Source organism: Xenopus laevis, chromosome 8L, assembly GCF_017654675.1.
Source record: "Xenopus laevis strain J_2021 chromosome 8L, Xenopus_laevis_v10.1, whole genome shotgun sequence".
In the NCBI taxonomy this organism is placed as follows: domain Eukaryota; kingdom Metazoa; phylum Chordata; class Amphibia; order Anura; family Pipidae; genus Xenopus; species Xenopus laevis.
Window position 1 is genome coordinate 49,123,510 of NC_054385.1, and position 20,180 is coordinate 49,143,689.

The window sequence follows — 20,180 nt, forward strand, 5'->3', positions numbered from 1 at the left end:
TGTTTCTTTTTCTAATATAACTATGCCGCTTCCAGCCTCCGAGCCAGCAGCCTTGCCACTTCCAGCCTCCGAGCCAGCAGCCTTGTCGCTTCCAGCCTCTGAGCCAGCAGCCTTGCCGCTTCCAGCCTCCGAGCCAGCAGCCTTGCCGCTTCCAGCCTCCGAGCCAGCAGCCTTGCCGCTTCCAGCCTCCGAGCCAGCAGCCTTGCCGCTTCCAGCCTCCGAGCCAGCAGCCTTGCCGCTTCCAGCCTCCGAGCCAGCAGCCTTGCCGCTTCCAGCCTCCGAGCCAGCAGCCTTGCCGCTTCCAGCCTCCGAGCCAGCAGCCTTGCCGCTTCCAGCCTCCGAGCCAGCAGCCTTGCTGCTTCCAGCCTCCGAGCCAGCAGCCTTGCCGCTTCCAGCCTCCGAGCCAGCAGCCTTGCCGCTTCCAGCCTCCGAGCCAGCAGCCTTGCCGCTTCCAGCCTCCGAGCCAGCAGCCTTGCCGCTTCCAGCCTCCGAGCCAGCAGCCTTGCCGCTTCCAGCCTCCGAGCCAGCAGCCTTGCCGCTTCCAGCCTCCGAGCCAGCAGCCTTGCCGCTTCCAGCCTCCGAGCCAGCAGCCTTGCCGCTTCCAGCCTCCGAGCCAGCAGCCTTGCCGCTTCCAGCCTCCGAGCCAGCAGCCTTGCCGCTTCCAGCCTCCGAGCCAGCAGCCTTGCCGCTTCCAGCCTCCGAGCCAGCAGCCTTCAGTCTGTGAGAACCTGTGTACTATGGCCTCTGGGCCCAAGGACAAATCCACTTCTAGACCTGCCGTACCTGCTACGGGATCTGATAGTTCTGGTGCTCCAGAGTCTACCAGTCTTGTTGCTGTTCATGATGGTCTTCCTGTTGTCCTGGGCAATCCACCACCTGTAATGGATGCCTCTGCTGGTCCACCACCTGTAATGGGTGCCTCTGCTGGTCCGCCACCTGTAATGGGTGCCTCTGCTGGTCCGCCACCTGTAATGGGTGCCTCTGCTGGTCCGCCACCTGTAATGGGTGCCTCTGCTGGTCCACCACCTGTAATGGGTGCCTCTGCTGGTCCGCCACCTGTTATGGGTGCCTCTGCTGGTCCGCCACCTGTAATGGGTGCCTCTGCTGGTCTGCCACCTCTAATGGGTGCCTCTGCTGGCCGCCACCTGTAATAGGTGCATCTGCTGGTCTGCCACCTATAATGGGTGCCAATGCTGGTCCGCCACCTGTAATGGGTGCCTTGGCTGATTCTTCTGCTCTGCTGGCTGACTTTGGCGACTCTTCTGATTTGGCTTCCGACCCTGGCGACTCTTCTGATTTTGCTTCCGACCCTGGCGACTCTTCTGTTACAGCTTCCAACCTGGCTGATGTTCCTGCTCTGGCTCCCATTTCTGGTAATTTATTTATCCTGTCTCCTGGCTCTGTCCATCTGTTGCTGTGGTACCAGTTCCTGGCAACTCTGCCACTCTGGCTCATGTTCCTGTCAGCCCATCTGTTGTGGTTCAAGTTCCTGGCAACTCTCCTGCCACCGGTCCTGGCCCCTGATTTTGATGTTCCACAAGTTTTGCCATTTCCTCCACTTGGGTTAATTTTGGAGCAACTCTTTCTTTTTGTCTGTTTTGTTCTAAGATTGAGTTTTTTCATATGTGCTTTTTCTTTATTTCAATTTATCCACATGCCACAATGTTCATGTTTCCTTGCCTTATTCACTATGTACTCTACTAATCTTAACTATAATATTCTGTTGGACAATATGTGGACTATAATCAAGAACTCTGCTATAAGGGAGGTTCCACCAGATCCTGGAATCACCCGGTGGTCGATCCTGCATTATTTCATTGAGCCACTGGAGACCTTTGGATTCTAATTCTACTGGTATGATTAAAGACTTTCTACCTTTTACGTTTGCTCACCTCCTCCTCCTCCTCCTTCTTGCTCTACCAGGTGTTGGTAATTTGTTAATTAAGGGCCTTTATAAGCCTGTTGCTAAAGATACTCCGGTGCTTGATCATTGAAGCTCCCAAGCTAGATCCTGCATACTCCTTGATCCTGTGACTCCTGTGCCTGATTCCTGCTTTTGTTCCTGAGATTCCTGCTTGTTCCTGAGATTCCTGCTTGGTTCCCTGTTCCTGTGTTCTCTGCTCCAGTTTCCCATTACCTGCACTTTGTTGGATCTCCTGGTAATTGACCTCGGCTTGTTTACTGGACTACCCTCTGCCATCAGCCTGCCCTCGACCTCAGCCTGTTTCTCGGACTTGCTTTATTGTTGCCTGCCCTAGACCACCGACCTGGTGTAAGAACTTATATTATTTTTTTATCTTTTGTTCATCAGTTATTTTGCCATACTTTTCATTATTAAAATATTCTTCTGCATAACATGTTTCCGGCCTATCAAAACCTCAAATACCCGCTGTACTCGTGTTATACAGCACCAAGGCTCCTAACTACCAGCCACTCACCTGTGGCCAAGCCTGACAATAACCCTATTAGTTGACCTCTAGTGCTAAGGAGCTGGAGTCAAAGCCGGAACAGAAACAGGGCTATTACCACCCTGTCTTCTGTGCTTGAGGTGTTGTTTATTGAGTTAATCCTGGCGATTTGCGGTTAATCGCGTAAATCACCAAAATGCGGCACTATGTTGCACTCGCACTGCACCCTGTTGGTGTGCGAGTAACACGTGAGTATCTGAGAGCCGGCCCTCTATTCCACCCGCACCACTCCCCAAGCTAGTATGGACATCTCAGATGCCATTACCAGTTTGATGAAAGTCCTGCCTACAAACAGTGTCTGCCGAATTCTACCCACACAGTGCAAGGTCACCCGCATCCACCCTTCCACCCTGCCTAATAAATTAAAAGTATCAGTGCCTGACGCGTGTTCTGTTCGCTATACGCAAGCTTTGTCAAAGGCAGGGATGCAAATATATGGGTCAAACTTTTTTCTTTTTCTTTATGCTATCTATATACCCATTTGACCCTGCACACCACTTTTCTGTTTTTCATTTCAATCCAGTGGAGGGTGCTACCGTTTTCTGTGTATATAATTAAATTATACCCTTTCAGAATGCGTGGAGAGAAACATTACAATCTAAGAACATTTAGGTGGACCTCCCAATTTGCAGGTCACACTAAGGATGCAGAACAAAAGGGCTTTGTGATGGTGTTGAGATCTTTTATGACTATAAGGGAGAGGGTGTAAAGTAGATTTTGTTGTTAGATACAGTAAACAATGTTAGTGTGTTTAGGATGCCTGCAGTATCTGCTAAATGGTAACATTAGATTGTTAGTGACAAAGACTGGCTTTGTAAAAGGGAATATACATTACAGTGCTTGTCATGAGGAAACTAGCTGGAAGACATACAGGTGTACAAATTAGACATTATATGAATCCTTTTCAGTGGCAAGTGTTTTACTCCAAAATCACTTATTCTTACATATACATAGTACTTAAACTAGTATCTGACTATTACATCAATGGCAAGTGATTATTTGTCTACAATTTTAGATGTGCTATGAAATTCCTGTAAGCATCCCTATCTGCTTTTGTGCTTGATAGGCAGTGGCAATTCTTAATCAATTAGCCATTATTTACATTTATTTTACAATTAGCCATTACCTTTACATTCCGTCACTGTTATTTTTGATTACTTTTTATTAGACACCTTTTTTTTACACAACTGATATTCCAATTTAAAAGTCGTATTTCCCTCTGCATCACTTTGTATGTTTTTTATCCAATCCACTATATTGAATGTATTTTATTTTGCAGATATGTAATTATTATCTAAAAGAGAACAGAAGAGCACTGTCCCTATTGTGCCTACCCTTACTAAAATAATTTGCCATTTATAAGGAAGCTAGGAACTTTTTGTACCCCATCTTCTGGGGTCTAGTTTATTGTGGCCAAACAACTTGCTGCTTTATGCCAGTTTATTCAACTTTGCCTTTCTCCCTCCTGTTAATAAACAAATGCTTGTGTTTCTATGCATAAATTTACTTTTTAATCTGGGTTGGTTGACATGGAAATCCCTTTATAAGCAACTGTGAGCCCTATTAATTATTCTAACTCAAGTACCTGTGAAATTATGTTAAGACTCAGAAGAGTTGAGAAATAGATTTTCACAATGCACAGTACATGTAAAAAAGAATACTTACTCAGGCATATGCATTTAATGCTACAATAGAGCATATGGTCAGATAAATGGATTACAGGGGCAATATCCCAAAATGGGAATATAAATAGGAAGCAAGTTAGATGGTAGACATTAACATAACATGTATTATGCTAAGTTCAGCAGTTGTGAAACAAATAACAGTCATTATACATCATTCAAAAATGTTAAGGGACATTTCCAGTTCTTTCTACCTCCAATATGCTAAGTACCATTGCAGCAATAGCAAGCTGTTGCTAAATATACCTTAGTGAGTGGTGTACGTGACTTATATATATTAGACATTCTGTAAAGTAGAGATGCAGAAACCAGGTAATGCAGTTAGACATAATACTACTTATATTGCACTTCACTTTTGTATGTTTTGGTCATTGTGTGGCCATAGTGAACATTTCTTTGGAGAGGCCAAAGGCAAGAAAAAGTGACATGGCAGCTTTCACACATACTAATAAATGGAGCTCCTATTGAAGGCACATTTCTTATTGAAGATATATATTGAAATGAGCAGCATCTTTTAGGAACAGTCAAGATGTGGGCCTCCAGGCTGTTTAAACTATAAATTCTAGAAGTGCTGGGCATTAGAACTGAGTCATTCGGTATAGAGGGGCTGATTCACTAAGAGCTGCGCTAAATGGCATACGTGAATTGTACATAGCAACAAATTTGACATTTGCATGAAGTTTCTTGCTGGTAGTAGACTAAAAACTAGTGATCAAAATCTAATTGCTGTTTATGGGGAGCTACACCTCCACAACAATCCCTAGAGGATGTCTTATGACTACTGCAGCACTACAGTACTCTAAACAAATCAGAAAGCATAAAGGGATACTGTCGCTGGAAAACATGTTTTCTTTTTCAAAATGCATCAGTTAATAGTGCTGTTCTAGCAGAATTCTGCATTGAAATCCAATCCAAGAGCAAACAGATTTTTCGATATTTAATTTTGAAATTTGGCATGAGATTAGACATATTGTCAGTTTCCCAGGTGCCCTAAGGTCATGTGACTTGTGCTCTGAGAAACTTCAGTCACTCTTTATTGCTACACTGCAATTTGGAGTGATATCACCACCCTCCCTTCCCTCCCAGCAGTCCATCAGCAGCCTATCAACAGAACAATGGGTAGCTAACCAGATAGCAGCTATTTGACACCTCTGCTAAAGGATTTGTTTGCATAGCCAAAAGTGCCTAGTGGTAGACACGTGAATAGCACCAAAGCAGGAAAACCCCTGCTTTTTCCTGCTTGGGTGCTATTCTGGGATTGGGATGCAAACACGACCTAGCGTTGTGGTATAATACAATGGGAATGGGAGAAACAATAGCTGTCTCAAAGCAGTTCCATTCTGAAGTGCTGGAGTTCCATTCTGAAGTTCTCAAAGCTCAGAATTAGTGATGGGCGAATTTATTCGCCAGGTGCGAATTCGTGGCGAAAATTCGCGGCAAAAATTCGCCAGCGTCAAAAACGAGATGCCTGCGCCGTTTCGCAAATTTTTCACCGGGAAGCAAAACGGTGCAAATTCGCCCATCACTACTCAGAATCGGGCACAAAGCACTGAGATGGCTGCCTCCACATCAATATTACAGCTAAAAATACATTTGCTGGTTCAAGAATAAAATTTTAAATGGTAGAGTGAATTATTTCCAAATAAACAGGGTCAATTAGAAATTAAACCATAAAAATCATGACAACATCTTATTCACTCTCATCAGAACGAAAGTTTGGAAATGCTCCTTTAAATAATGTTATGTTTAGTAATGTAGAACAGTTTAAAAAATGTTTAATTAAATGTTGTACTCGCTTATGGAAGTTTATGATCTACTTTTTTTCTCTCCCAAATGAATCCTAGCAAAGTTTATAGCAAAGAAAACTGTCCAAACTTCTATCCAAACCAGATTTTGTAACCTTAATTAGATTCATTAGTAAAGTAATTGAGATAAGGTAGATTAGATCAATTAGTATTTTTGGAGATCTAAACACTCTTTACCCTTCAGATCTCTAAAGTAGGTGGCCAAAACAGTTTCAAGAATATTCAAGAAAACTTACACATTTTGGGATGGTAGAATTTGTCTTTTTTTCTTTACCCAAAATGTTTTTCTTTTCTGTTTTAAAAGGTATGCTATGAGACTGAAGAATTTCACAGGCTCAGCTGCCACTGAAGGAGAAAAGAAGTTAGCGGTTTTATGGTGAGTCCACAGAGACAATGTCAAAGCAGCTAAAATCCACTAAAAGACTTTAAAACTACAGCAGTACTTAAGCAGCTTACACAAGATCATTATTCTTGTTTTCCATTAAACTATTAAAGGATAACTAATGGCCTCTTTTAGCAGCTGACTAAACATTTATTCTTCCCATTTATATTGTTATCAAGATGGCATTTTAATGCCTTTTCATTCTTATTACATTTATTTGTGGGTTTCAATTTTTTCCTTTGAAGATAATAATGAAAATATATGTTTTCATATAATTTGTATGTGTTGTTGCCTGACTGTTTCGCTTAAATCTGAAATTAATGTAATCCTTCTGCTAATTACTACAGCTACCGATGCTTGTCATTACTCTACTTGAGGATGTTTAAGCTAAAGAAGGACCATGCTATGAAGTACTCCAGATCGCTGATGGAATATTTTAAGGTGATTCAGAATGTACTTTACTGTACAGTTACCTACAGCAGTGCTAAGCAGGGCCACATCTGTGTGTTTTAACTTTATTATTATGATGAGAAAAACATAAATGGGGATTACCTAAAAACATTGACTTACCGTATAAACCGTCCCGAGTATAAGCCGAGGTACCTAATTTTACCTACAAAAACTGGGAAAGCTTATTGACTCGAGTATAAGCCTAGGGTGAGAAATACAGCAGCTTCTGGTAAGTTTCAATCAAAAAATTGAGGGTTTCTGCTCCCATTGGAGGTGCCAGCATCTCGTTTTTGGATGCCGGCGACCATTCTTGGACGCCGGCGAATATTCTTGGAGACTATTCTTGGACGACCATTTTTGCGCTTGACCCGAGTATAAGGCGAGGTACAGTTTTTCAGCTTATTTTGGGGGCTGAAAAACTCGGCTTATACTCGAGTATATACGGTAGTTATCAATTAGCTTTCAGAAGAATTAGTGGTCTGGTCACCCTCAACTTTCTATTCCATTTTTGTCTCCTGTTTTTTCTTTTCCTTATCCCCTGTATTTCTTTTGTTTTGTCTTTCTTTCCAGTGTGTGTCCTCTCCTCACCTTCATGTTTTTCTGTATTTCATCTACCTCTTTATATCTGATATGTAATTCTTTTTACCTCCTTTACTGTTATATAGTTGCCTTTTGATTCTTCCGCAATCGACATATGGTACATTCGTTTTTAATTCTATCTTTTAATCTGTTCTTAGTCAACTCTTCTATGGTTTTTAATTTGTTTATTAATGACATGACTGATCTTGAGATTGACATTGTACGTAATGTCCCTGTTTTTGGTGATAATGCCAAATTGTGTAAAACTATAATTCCCTGCAGGATGTTGCCACTTTGCAAAATTATTTAACTACATTGGAGAACCGGGCAGCAAACTGGCAAATGAGGTTTAATGTTGAAAGATGCAAGGTTATGCGCTTTGGTAGCAATAACATAAATTTTAGTTAAACATTAAATGGTAGTATATAGGGGGCCTCCATAATTGAGAAGGATTTGAAGATATTTTGTGCAACTCCAGTCAGTGTTAGTCAATGACTTCTAAAGCAAATAAGATACTATCTTGTATAAAAAAAAGGCATTACTCAAGGGATGAAAGCATCATTTTGCCAGACATCACCATGAGTATGCAGTGCACTTTTGGGCTCCAGTCCTTAAGGAGGACAATAATTAGCTAAAAAGAGTGCAGAGCCATGCAACTATGAATGGAAAAATAAAACTAAAAGAAAAGTCCTGCAGGCAGATGGAAACACTTGCCCCATTATTGAATTCATCTGAATTCTGCCTTGCGAGTATCACTCAGAAACATGGCAGTGGGCATTTAAAAGTGATAATTACCTGACTCACAAGTGCATGGCATGGTCCAGGTGATTACTATTACAGTCAAGAGTGGGGGTGATCCCCTGTGTTTTGCCGCGCATCAACTGGAAATCATGAGCATGGCAAAACTCTGGGATTCTCCCTGCTTGCCATAAGCCTAAGGTAGGGAAGCAATTTAAAACCAATTTAAAACCATTTTGTTTACAAATATGTAAAAGTTAGGGACAGCCATATGCTAGTTGCAATTTCATTTTCAGATAGTAAGTCCCAGTTCAAATAGAGCTAAGAGAATGTATTTAGACTATGACCAAACCCCTTGAATTTTGTGCATTTGGAATCAATATTCATGTTGTTTTACTCTAATCCTCTGATTTTGTTTGCAGTACATTTTTATAATCTACATTTCTTTAGCTGCATGCTTGTTTTTAAATATAAAAATAATAACTGTTATATTGTTTGTCCCTGATAAAATATTCCATTCACTTTTGGTTTAGTGTCTTTATCGTTAATTTTGCCCATTATTATGATGGATTATTTCCCACAGTAGTCATAGTGGCACTATGGTCCCAATAAGGGGCCATACATCCCTCTGGAAGAAGGCAATGTTCATACTCGTATCAGTGGTACTTAGTAAATGAGGAGTCTGACTTTAAAAAAATGTATGTGTTACCCACACCCCTGTATCAGACTAACAGATCCACAATGTAATTTAGTTATTTGAATGTCACATTCATTGTAATAACTCTTTGCCATATGATTTAAAAGTCATCTAGAATATATTTGATCATTAATTCACCATTTATATAACACACTGTAACAAGATACTCTGTTCTCTTGAAAGCACCTTTGTTTGATTTTGTGTGCTAAAGACCAGGAGAGACCTTAAGTGAACTTTTTCTTTTTAATGCAGAACTCCTCGAAATCTTCACAAGCACCCTCTCCATGGGGAGGCAATGGAAAGTAAGTATGTATAATTTTAAGTGATCCTTCATAAAACTGAATGATTACCAAGTAAAATCCTGCACTGACAGCAAGAGTATGAAGGTCAGTTTTCAGGCTACAGTGGAATACATCAGAAGTCAAAGTGAAAAATCTGCTGAACAAATGGCTGAAAAGTTAATGCAGGTTGCCTCAGAATTCTTCAACAATTTGGTCCTTAAACTAAATTATAGTCATAAAAGTATTGTTAATTAGATAGCAAGCACTGAGTCATTTCAGAAAGTCAAAGTAAAGGTAACCTCCATAGCAGTGATTTTATAGTGATTGGTTCCGTAATGAAAGACCAATGAATAATTCATTGATATATGACTACTGCTGTTTAATAAAACGCAAGTTCTGTCAGCGGTGGAAATGTGAAGATAATTAATCAGCCAATTATCCATGGGATCAATCTCTATTTTAATGTTAATTTAGCCATACCTGAAAATACTGTACAAAATGATAAAAAAAGTAATAACAGTAAGATGGCAAGTAAAGATCTGCAAGGCTAGCATTTTTATTCTTGTATAATGGTGTATATTATGGGTGCATATATTTTATATGTGTGTGTGCTATGGGACCAACAATTATAACAATAGATTTCGAAGGGTGTTTTAATCAAATAATTACAATTGTATTCGCCAATTCATATGGAATAATATTGTTATAAACATTGAATACAGTGATAGGTGCCATTTTTCTTGCAAAAAATAAGTTGTATTCTTTTCCCTGTTATCTTGAAGGATAAAAATGTGCACAGTAAACAGGGCTGCCATCAGGATTCACAGGGCCCCATATAATGGGTGTGGCTGTGATGGATCAGGTTCATTGCAGGTCATTTTTCATTGGGGCCCTATTCTACTTGTTGGCAGGACCCTTCCCCCAAGATGCCTTCAATTATTAACCCTTTGGTCATCTGGGCAGTGAGCCCTGCCACCAAGTGGAATGATGCTCTCACTTTTACATTTCTTTGGGCATTTGCTGCAGTCCTTAGTTGACTAAGGACTGCAGTACATACCTGCCCAGGGTGGCCCAGCGGGTAGTCTTCTTATTCCTCGAGAGCCATAAGATAGGCTGCTTACAATTCATATCCACATTTCAATGGGTGTTTGTGACCCCTGCTGAGTTTCTTATGTGTCTTTCAAATTATCTTAGTTTAGACCGGACAATCCTGCAAAATATACAGTACTTAACAAAACAACATCCACAACAATACATATATTAGTAAAACTTAAACAAAGGTTTGCCCATACGCAACTATACCTTTACGTTTGACTTTTCCTTCCACGTCCCATCCAGATGTTAAGGGGATTATTTATAAAGGTCCGAATTTCTGACATAAAAATCCGATCAACTCCAACTACCCAATTGGACCTTATCTACTAAAAAATTGGGTCAGGCAAAAATCTGATAACTTTGGAGCTTTGCCCGAGAAGTACGAATTTTCCGCACTTTTCCGCAAATACTATGAGTTTTCTGACTTTTTGGTCCAAAATCCCCGAAATTATTGGATATCAGTACGGACAGCAGCGCAGACACTGGGACCTTCCCCAATGACTTTGAAATGCCGAATTTTTGGAGTCGGCCTTTTAAGACCATCAGGCTTTAATAAATTCCAAAATTTGTAGGTTTTTCTTTTTTAGCCTGAAAACTACGAATTATTAGAATTTCGGATATTCAGAGCATAATAAATAACCTCCTAATAGTGCAACTACATCATTCCTCTGGATCATCTAGCAGTTGAACTCAATGAATGTGCCTCTTTTACTAACTACTTTTCTATATTACTATGTAACAAACTAACTACAGTCCATTATATGGAGGTAACTAGGGGTAGGACGAATAAGAAGCTGTCTAGGTAGCAGTGGGATCGGGTACAACAACAAAAAAATACTGTATATGTATGGGATCCGTTATCCAGAAAGCTGTTACAGCTCAAAATTATGGAAAGGTGGTCTCCCATAGACTCCATTATAACTGAATAACTCAAATTTTATCTTAGTTGATCTCAACTAAGATACACATCATCCTTACTGGAGGCAAAACAATCCTATTGGGTTTATTTAATTTTTAAATTATTTTTAAATAGACAAGGAATGGAGATCCAAATTATGGAATGATTGCTTCTCCGGAAAACCCTTGGTCCTGAACATTCTGGATAACAGGTCCCATACCTGTATAGCCTCTCTGCTCTTATTTGCCCGGTCTTGCTCTAAAGTTGAAATTTTGGAATGGGGTGAGTTGAAGGTTGGGGTGCTGACTGGGAGGTTGTTGTTGCTGCTGTCGGGTGGAAAGGGGGCTGGGGAGAATGAGTGGGAGTCAGGACAAGAGGTACTTGCTATATATGCAACTTATGTATCTTAGGTTTAGAGACAGGTGCTTAGCCCACTGCAAACATCCAACATTTCCCTTTAGCCTTGAGTAGGGTTTATTTCTCATACATTACAATATTAGTATTGCTTTGCTTGTAGTTTAAATCATGTAACAGAGACTATATAGATTCAGAACGTGAAATCCACAATGCATGTTACCTTGAGGGAAGAATATTATCAAGAATAATTTAGAGGCACTTTGAAAGTTGAACCCAGAAGTCTTTGTGTAGAAGTGATCACCAGCTAATATTCAGATGTTTCTGTGCGTGAGGTGATTGCTAATTGCCTTGTCAACATTAGTTCAGCACCAAATATCTGCTGTAAAAAAAAAAGAATGCAAAGATCCATCTGTAATTACAAACAATTTCCCATACCACTTGTGAATAAATTGTATAGAAACTAATGTAATTCTTCCTTGCATTCTGCAGATAATAACACTCCACGGGGGGCTTTTATGAATTGTACTTTACCTATCACAGGCACTGTATTTGTTAGAAATTGCCATTGTGGGCTCCCCAAAATGCTTAAATAATAGCTTTGCTGTCTGTTGACAGTGTTCTGACTACCAATAGGTAGAAATGTATAATAACTATAGATACTGAGGTCTTTCTATCTCTTTCTTTCAATAAAGAACAGGCAAAATAGATTTTTTTTTATTTCACCTTTAGGAACCAAGTTAAATAATGAAATGGGAAAAATCCTTTTATGTATAAATCATACCATTCATCGGCTATAGAACACAATACCAACTGAAAAGAGACTTGTGGCTGAGAATGTCACAGTGTTTTTTATGCAGGCATTATTATGCACTTATCTAGTTGGGAAGCAGTCAAAAACTATGCTGGGTATATACAGTAAAGCATGGCAAATAAATAATTGTTTTTCAAATATCAGATCTATCACAATATTTACAGTAAGTACAGCAAACCTCCACATTGTTTTATGTGTGCTCAGTGGCGTAACTAGACACCTAGGGGCCCTGGTGCGGAAATTTGAAACTAGGCCCCCCCCACTGCATGCGTGTCATAAGCAGGTAGCAACGTCATACCTAATGACCTAATGTCATAGGACTGAAATTAAAAATGCAATTACATAAACTGGTACACTTTGTTAGGGTAAAGAACTGTACAGGTACTGGACCTGTTATCCAGAATGCTCGGGACCTGGGGCTTTCCGGATAATGGATCTTTCTGTAATTTGCCTTAAGTCTACTAGAAAATTATGTAAACATGAAACAAACCCAATAGCCTGGTTTTGCTTCCAATAAGAATTAATTATATCTTAGTTGGGATCAAGTACAAGCTAATGTTTTATTATTACAGAGAAAAAGGAAAAATTTGGATTATTTGGACAAAATGGAGTCTATGAGAGAGGGCCTTTCCGTAGTTTGGAGCTTTCTGGATAACAGGTTTCCGGATAACGTATCCCATATCCGTATAACTAAAATTACATTTTTATAACTCTGTAAAAATGTACATATGCAAATTAGGGTTCGGATTTGGTTCGGCCAGGCACAAAGATTTGACTGAATCCTGCTGAAAAAGGCAGAATCCTGGCTGATTCCCGAACCAATTCCTGGTTATGGTACATCTTGCACTGCTTGTTTCATTGTCAAATAGCACTAGAATTCACAAAAAGAGTAGAATAAACACAGGGTCATGTATGAACAATGGTAAATTTGCTCCTGGGCAGTAACCCATAGCAACTGTATTGTCTCAGAATACAGTAAAAAAGTAGTGCCAATAAGATGCATAATAAATTATATGTAAAAGTGTAAAAAAAAGAATACATTTACAAATAGCACAATAATATTAACTGAACAAACACTATGTATAGCTTATGTTAAACAGTAATGAAAGCCTGGAGATGTAGTGTATTTTGTGTACTTAGGCTTTTTTAGGCAGTTGCACACATACACGCAGTCATACAGTGAAAATATACAACCGGTCTGGACTAGGTGTCAAAATAGACCCTGGCATTTCAAATACATAGAGGACCAAACAACCCTACAGGGGCCCAATAACTAGTGAGTGTCTATGGCATCTTACACTACCCACAGATTGCCAGCCCAGGCCTGATATACACAGCTATTGTTTGGCAGTCACACAGATACATAACACATACAGTAAGTGAATCAGATGTGCTGTTGTGCACCCAGAAACACAGCAGGATCACACAGACCCAGCGCCGATTCTAATGAAGATGCCGCCTGAGGCGGCTCCTTAAATGCCGCCCCTCCCCTCGCAGAAACACTAGTGCGGAGAGCGCAACTGCGCTCTCTCGCACTAGTAAAGCCGAATTTCCGGTTTCAAAACCGGAAATTCGGCTCTTTAAAGTGACAGGAGCGGCTTTTTGCCGCCCCTGGAAACTCATCTGGCGCTGCCGCCTGAGGCGAGCGCCTCAGCTCGCCTCATTGGCGGAGCGCACCTGCACAGACCCACAGCTCATGCCCCACATTTCCCCAGGGCAGCTCCTCTGCTCCTTTCTTAGAACATGAGGTTGGTATAAAACAGACAGAAATCAAATGGGCCAGGCTGAATCAGTTCAACAAACACACACACACATATATTTACTAAAAAATACTAAACATTATGTTGAAACATCACTGCATTTTTATCATAGGCAATATTTAAGTACATCAAGATACAAATATGCTGCTGTAGCACTGACACTCACTTCTCACAACTTCTGAACTTCACTGACATGATCGTCTGCAGCTGCCTGGAGTTGCCGCCTCCTCTCTCCTCCCTCCTCTTTGCTCCTGGTGCTCCCTCCTCTCTACACTGATTGAGTGATGGTGGCACTGTCCAATCAGCTTCTTGCTGATGCTACACTGCCTCCCCATGGGAGAGCTTCGTGTTGCTTAGAGAAAACACAGACAGGCTGCAGGTTTGAGGATTTTTTTTTCAAGATTACCTGCTGGAAATGTGATCCTGGCCTGCTAGTTTTTATCCGCCCAATGACTGATCCGGTATGCACAAATTGTGCTTAAAACTTCTTTCGGCTGCTTACTTCCCCCTACTGTACATACACAGAGTCGGGCCCCATTGGAGGCGGGCCATGGTGCAGTTGCACCGTTTGAACCCCTGGTAGTTACGCCACTGTGTGTGCTAAGCAAGAGCCTTGTTCTTTACTTATGCAATATCCTTACCCATGATAGCAGGGAAGCCATCGGGGGGACAGGGGGGAGAGTTGTAGGGGGCTCTGAGAACTTCGAGAAGGCATGGACATTTAAGGGGCCCTGGCCTCCAATTTTCTCAATTTTCTCATAATGTGGGGCCCTGGCCACCAATTTTTGCCACCAATTTTTTTTTCTCATGTGGGGTCCTAGCCACTTATATTTTTTAATTGGGGGGCCCTGGCCACAAATGTTTTTTTATGGGGGGCCCTGACCACCAATATCTTCTTTTTTTTATTAACATGTGGGAACCCTAGCCACCAATATTTTTTTTGTTTTTTTACTGTGTGGTGGGGGGCGGACCTGTGGGTGGGGGGGGCGGACCTGTGGGTGGGGAGGGCGGACCTGTAGGTGGGGCCTGCGGTGGGTGCAGCCCAGGGGGCCCAGGAAAGTTTGTTGTATAGGGCCCTGCGATTTCTGATAGTGGTCCTGCATGATAGTAATGGCACACAAGGTGATTTGAAAATAACCCCACCCATTCTCTTTGACCAGTTGAAAATGCAAGAAACAAATCTGGCATTCTGACTAAGGTCTTAATGTATAACAATAACCCCAATAGGCTGGTTTTGCCTCCAATAAGGATTAATTATATCTTAGCCTGGATGAAGTACAAGGTACTGTTTTATTCTTACAAAGAAAAAGGAAACCATTTAAAACATTTGGATTACTTGATTATAATGGAGTCTACAGGGAGATGGCCTCTCTGTATTCAAAGCTTTCCGGATAGCGGGTTTCAGGATAATGGATGCCATACCTGTATATGAAATATGGATATTTAAGGACATAGGTCCTGGGAATACACACATTTCTTTGTAAGAAGACTTTACAGTAACTCATGGTACACCTGCTACTGTATTTCCCAAACAATAGCAAATGGATTTTTCTTTTCTTTTAGAAATACTGAAACACCATCTCCAGTGTCACTTAGCCCGTCTCCTGTGAGTAGTGTTGGAAATAGTACTGGGACAGGAGCTTCCTCATCCACAGGCACCGTATCCATCCCCCAGAGGATTCATCACATGGCAGCCAGCCATGTTAACATCACTAACAATGTCTTACGGAGTTACGAACACTGGGACATGGCCGACAAACTTACAAAGGAAAACAAAGGTATAGTAACTGGAAGTGATATTACTAGTGTGGACATTTACGAAAATCAGCACATCCTTGGCATAGACCTGTGTTATTTGCAATGAATCTTGAATTCATGCATTATAAGGTTGTGTCATCCCATTGAAAAGCATAATTTACAGTGAGATGGGGGACCCAGGCCTCTGAATTGGCCCAAATGATACATGGAAGGCACATAAACTGGGCAATATTATGCTATTACTCTAGAGCATAAATATATCACTGGGTATCCCCTCCTATTTCTTAACAGCTTAGGGCATTAATAATTTGATAAATTCGCAGGGTATGGCCTATGTGAACATTAATTACCATTAGTTAGTGAATCTGTAGGTAGTGGCTAGGATTATTCTGTTTCTATTACTGTAATGGATGTTTTGATAGAATACAAGTCGACAAACATCTGACTTCTTTATCCATATCTTCTCTCCAAGTCCACTGAAATTATGATGTCCTCTTATAACAATTTGTATTAATGTTCATCCAAATCAGTTATCCTGTTGTAGGCTATGGGAAACGCCAAGCAGTGAGTAATGGCCCTTTAAGCACCTGACCCGCAGATGGATACTGGCTTGTCTCCTAGTACACAAACCAACCAGGTTGGAATAACTTGCAGTCATGCTGTTTCTTCAACAAGGAACTTGTTTATTGAACATAATCTTGCTCCTTGTCACTTTCCCTGCTCCTGAGATCACCCTTTCATGTCCCTGGTCCCTCGTGTCTGGTGGCTTGATGACAGGAAGAGGGAAAACCCCAACTACTCTCCTTGTTGGAGCAAAAAAACTGCTCATGAAATAATCTGCCACTATCTTTCGCTTCGAGACCAACTATAACACAAACTGTTATCACTAAATAGAACTGACCCACCTCCCTGCCAGGAAAAGAGCCATGAGTACATGTGTGCTCTCCCTTTTATCTTTTAAATACTGCCACCTACTGGGCAACCAATAAACCAGATTTTGGAAACAGGGCCTTTCACTCAAGGCTTACTAAGGACCACTTTTAGGCATCCAGCTACAGTGGGAACTGCCCATGGAAATGTATAACCCTCAGGGTCTCTACACTGTAAAAGACAGGAATTTAAGAGTGTGTACTATATAATTACAGACTTCTCTGGTTTTATTGTATCAGAACTGCAATGATTGATTGATGTTGTTAATGACTCCATGACAGATCACAATAGGTGTCTAACTAAAGATAATTATGTATTTATATTGGACACTGTTTTCTAATTTGTTGTGAAATGTTCTTGTGTGAGCAGGGCAATTGCCTTTTGCTGACATACAGAAAGAAACCAAGTGAAAATGCATTTGTTGAGGCATAGATCACTCACCGTTCTTGACCTGGCTGAGCCTGTTGAACAAAGAAATATTTCCTATTAATGTAAAACAATCTTCAGTAATTACTGTACCTTAAGACATGAGACCAAACTGTTACCAGATACCATATGCCTTGACTATTGCCTTTCAGGTGTACATTTGGCTAAATATGCAGTGCTGATAAAGGTGCTGCACTGACAGTATTTTTCCCTGTTCATACTGTAACATTTCTCTGAACACTTTACATTGGATCCTTTAAGAATGTAGGGAAAAAAAATAATTTCTACTGGCTTAATCTCAAACAGCATCTTATTAATAACATAATTATAGGCATTATGCACAATTGTTAAAATTTCCATTCAAAGCTAGAAGCATTTCCGCAGTAGGATGTTTTGATGTTAAACTGAAATATTATGAATATAGTAATTAGCACAGTGTGTTATAGTGCTAAATATCTTGCTTGGCATTAATTAAAATGTAATGTACACCTTGAGTTTTGTGTTTGAAAGTTATAGCATGCATTTTTGTTATTACAGTTTGTTTGCTCTATTATTTAAGCTATTGTTCAGCTTTCCACTAAAATTAACATCATCCTCAAACGGGTTCTTTAGTCTTATTTACACCGAACAGAAATATATTAAAATGAAAGAATTTTATTTTCTACATGGATGAAGTACACTGTTTCTAAGCAGCATTAATATATGAGGTACCCCCCCCTCATAAATAAAACCAGGAGAATGATGGAACTACAGACTCAAAACTAAATGTGCCCCTAGATGGTACATTGTAGGTGTTTTGTTGTTTGATGTAAAGGTATATAGAAGGAACATAAACAATGATAACTAAATATGGGGTGGGGGGAATGAATATCAAATATATTGAATAGTCTGTGTAACATATGGAGATCCAGCCTGTAGCTCTCCATTTGTTATTGTTCTACACAGACAGCAACATCAGTCTAATGCCACAGGCTTCCAGAAAAGTATTTAAAAATCAAGTTTAAATTTCCAATGCTACTGTACATAAGACAAAGTGCATTAGGCACATGAGCTGAGGCCACAGAACCTAGTTTTTCAGCCTACCTGGCTGGCTAGTTTTACCTGTTATCGCCTAAATAGTATTTATAAACCACCTGCCTAATGCATTAGGTACAATATTTGATGCTGTAGCATTGATATATCTTTAATAAATGGTATAAGAATTCCTATTGTATTACACAGGGAATCCTCTACCCTCCCCAAAATATTACAGAAGAAATTCTGTCCCCACTCCCCTCTCCAAAAAGTAATATGATAAAAGAAACCTATCCCTACTACATCTCACAGAGAAAATTTCAACCCCTCTAAAAAGAGGAATCAATATCCATTTGGTAATGTCCATTTATACTGATGAGGAAATATTCATACAATTTTCTAATTTAATTGCATGTAATTATTTATTCATGTCCCTAATTTGACTCTTTGTAGCTGTCAGATGAAAAGTATCTTTACTTAGTTATTAATGTAAATTAGCATTTTAATCAGCCCAAAAATTATATATAGTGTAAAGACTATAATCATGGGTATTTGTTATAGGTGGGTGTCTGGGACATGGGGCCCTGAGCATTAAAATGTTTAAAAACAATCATTCATTAGAACAGTAAATGCATCTTAAAAAATGATCATTATAATATCTAACTCTTACATCTCTAATTTTTGGTCGGCTAAAAGCTTAAGGATGGCCCCTTCAATGATTATAAAAGGTAATGATTCCAGGTTTGATTATAAAAGGTTATGATTCCAGGTTGAAGTTTATAGTGAGGGATACATATTGTCAACAAAAGCACTGCATAATTCTGTAAGTAAATATCTATGAGTAAGCTGTCAATGCACAGGTCAACTCAATCTGATTCTCAAGCAGAAAGTGGTTAATATTCTATTTGTCCACTTGTGAATAGTTAAATAACGCTGATCTGTTTATTTAGGCCACGGGACAAATGGTTGTTTGTTCCATGACATCTGACATCCTGTTGTATCAATTGATCAGTTAACAATTCTGAACATCTAATTGCTTCTAAACTAATTACATAATCTCCGTTATTTTTTCAAGATTATTAACAGTCTCTTTTATTTCACAGAGTTCTTTCAAGACCTTGATACAGTGATGGAGCCTTTAACACAACACAGCTCTATGACCTACCTGGTCCGTTATGTTCGTCAAGGACTTCACTGGTTGCGCATTGAATCTCACTTGTTGTAATGTGCTCTACCCCCATACCAGAGTCTCACTCTGCCAGTGCATGGACATTTACTGGTGGAAATCCACTCATCTCCTTGACTTCATTTTTAATATTTTGTCTGTTGGAAGTGTATATTAAGTCAACAGAAATGGCAGCTCACTAGTAGAATTAGCTACTCCGCTCCTTTCAATATGCCTTGCGTCTTCTGGATCTTTCATTCCTATGTGCTTTATGAAACAATACTTTTTTTTGTAACAGATGTTGTTTTAGTCTTCACTGCCTTTAACAGAATGCACTTTGTGAAGATTTGCAACAAAACGTCTTCAGTTTGAGAGTGTTTTATAAAAACACTTTAATTGGGGTACTTATCAAATATTGTATTATTGAGAATAGCTAAGTGCTATAAATTTAAGTGGTCCTGGATTAGGTGAAGCACCTGTAACTAGTAAAACAAGGAAAAATAATAGGATAATAAAGGTAAACTCCCAGGGCACATACTTTTCATGCAGTACATATTGTATTACCGTGGTGAAAACATGTGCAGGTTACCCAGTTTATCAATAGTTCAGCAGTTTAATATGTGGTAAGAATGCTTCTTATAACCGTTTTTTTACCAAATGAGTACCTGCTCTCATTTTAAAACTCTGTGCTGCCAAACATATTACACTTGTCCTTTAATTATTGGACTGATGTAAGTAATGTTGAAATAATGACAACTCGCTAGTAATCTTGCCAGACTATGTAATATGGTAGGACATTTTGTAAAGATTCCTTATATTGAACAGAGATGGAAATACAGTTCAGCTATTTTATTTGGAAATGTCTCTAGTCACAAGCATTTTGT

The 20,180-nt window shown here is 39.9% G+C and overlaps 1 protein-coding gene across 3 annotated transcripts in view; it reads left to right on the top strand.

The window, feature by feature from the left end:
• Positions 1-19,588, top strand: part of aff2.L (AF4/FMR2 family member 2 L homeolog) — a 352,995-nt gene extending 333,407 nt beyond the window's left edge. For all 3 annotated transcript variants that reach the window (XM_041572755.1, XM_041572754.1, XM_041572756.1), the window contains 5 exons: positions 6,260-6,331; positions 6,685-6,778; positions 9,054-9,103; positions 15,567-15,781; positions 19,235-19,588. In XM_041572755.1, coding sequence (XP_041428689.1) covers positions 6,260-6,331; positions 6,685-6,778; positions 9,054-9,103; positions 15,567-15,781; positions 19,235-19,356 — 553 coding nt within the window. In that variant the 3' untranslated portion in view covers positions 19,357-19,588. The remainder of the gene's footprint in view (positions 1-6,259; positions 6,332-6,684; positions 6,779-9,053; positions 9,104-15,566; positions 15,782-19,234) is intronic.
• The last annotated feature ends 592 nt before the right edge of the window (positions 19,589-20,180 follow it).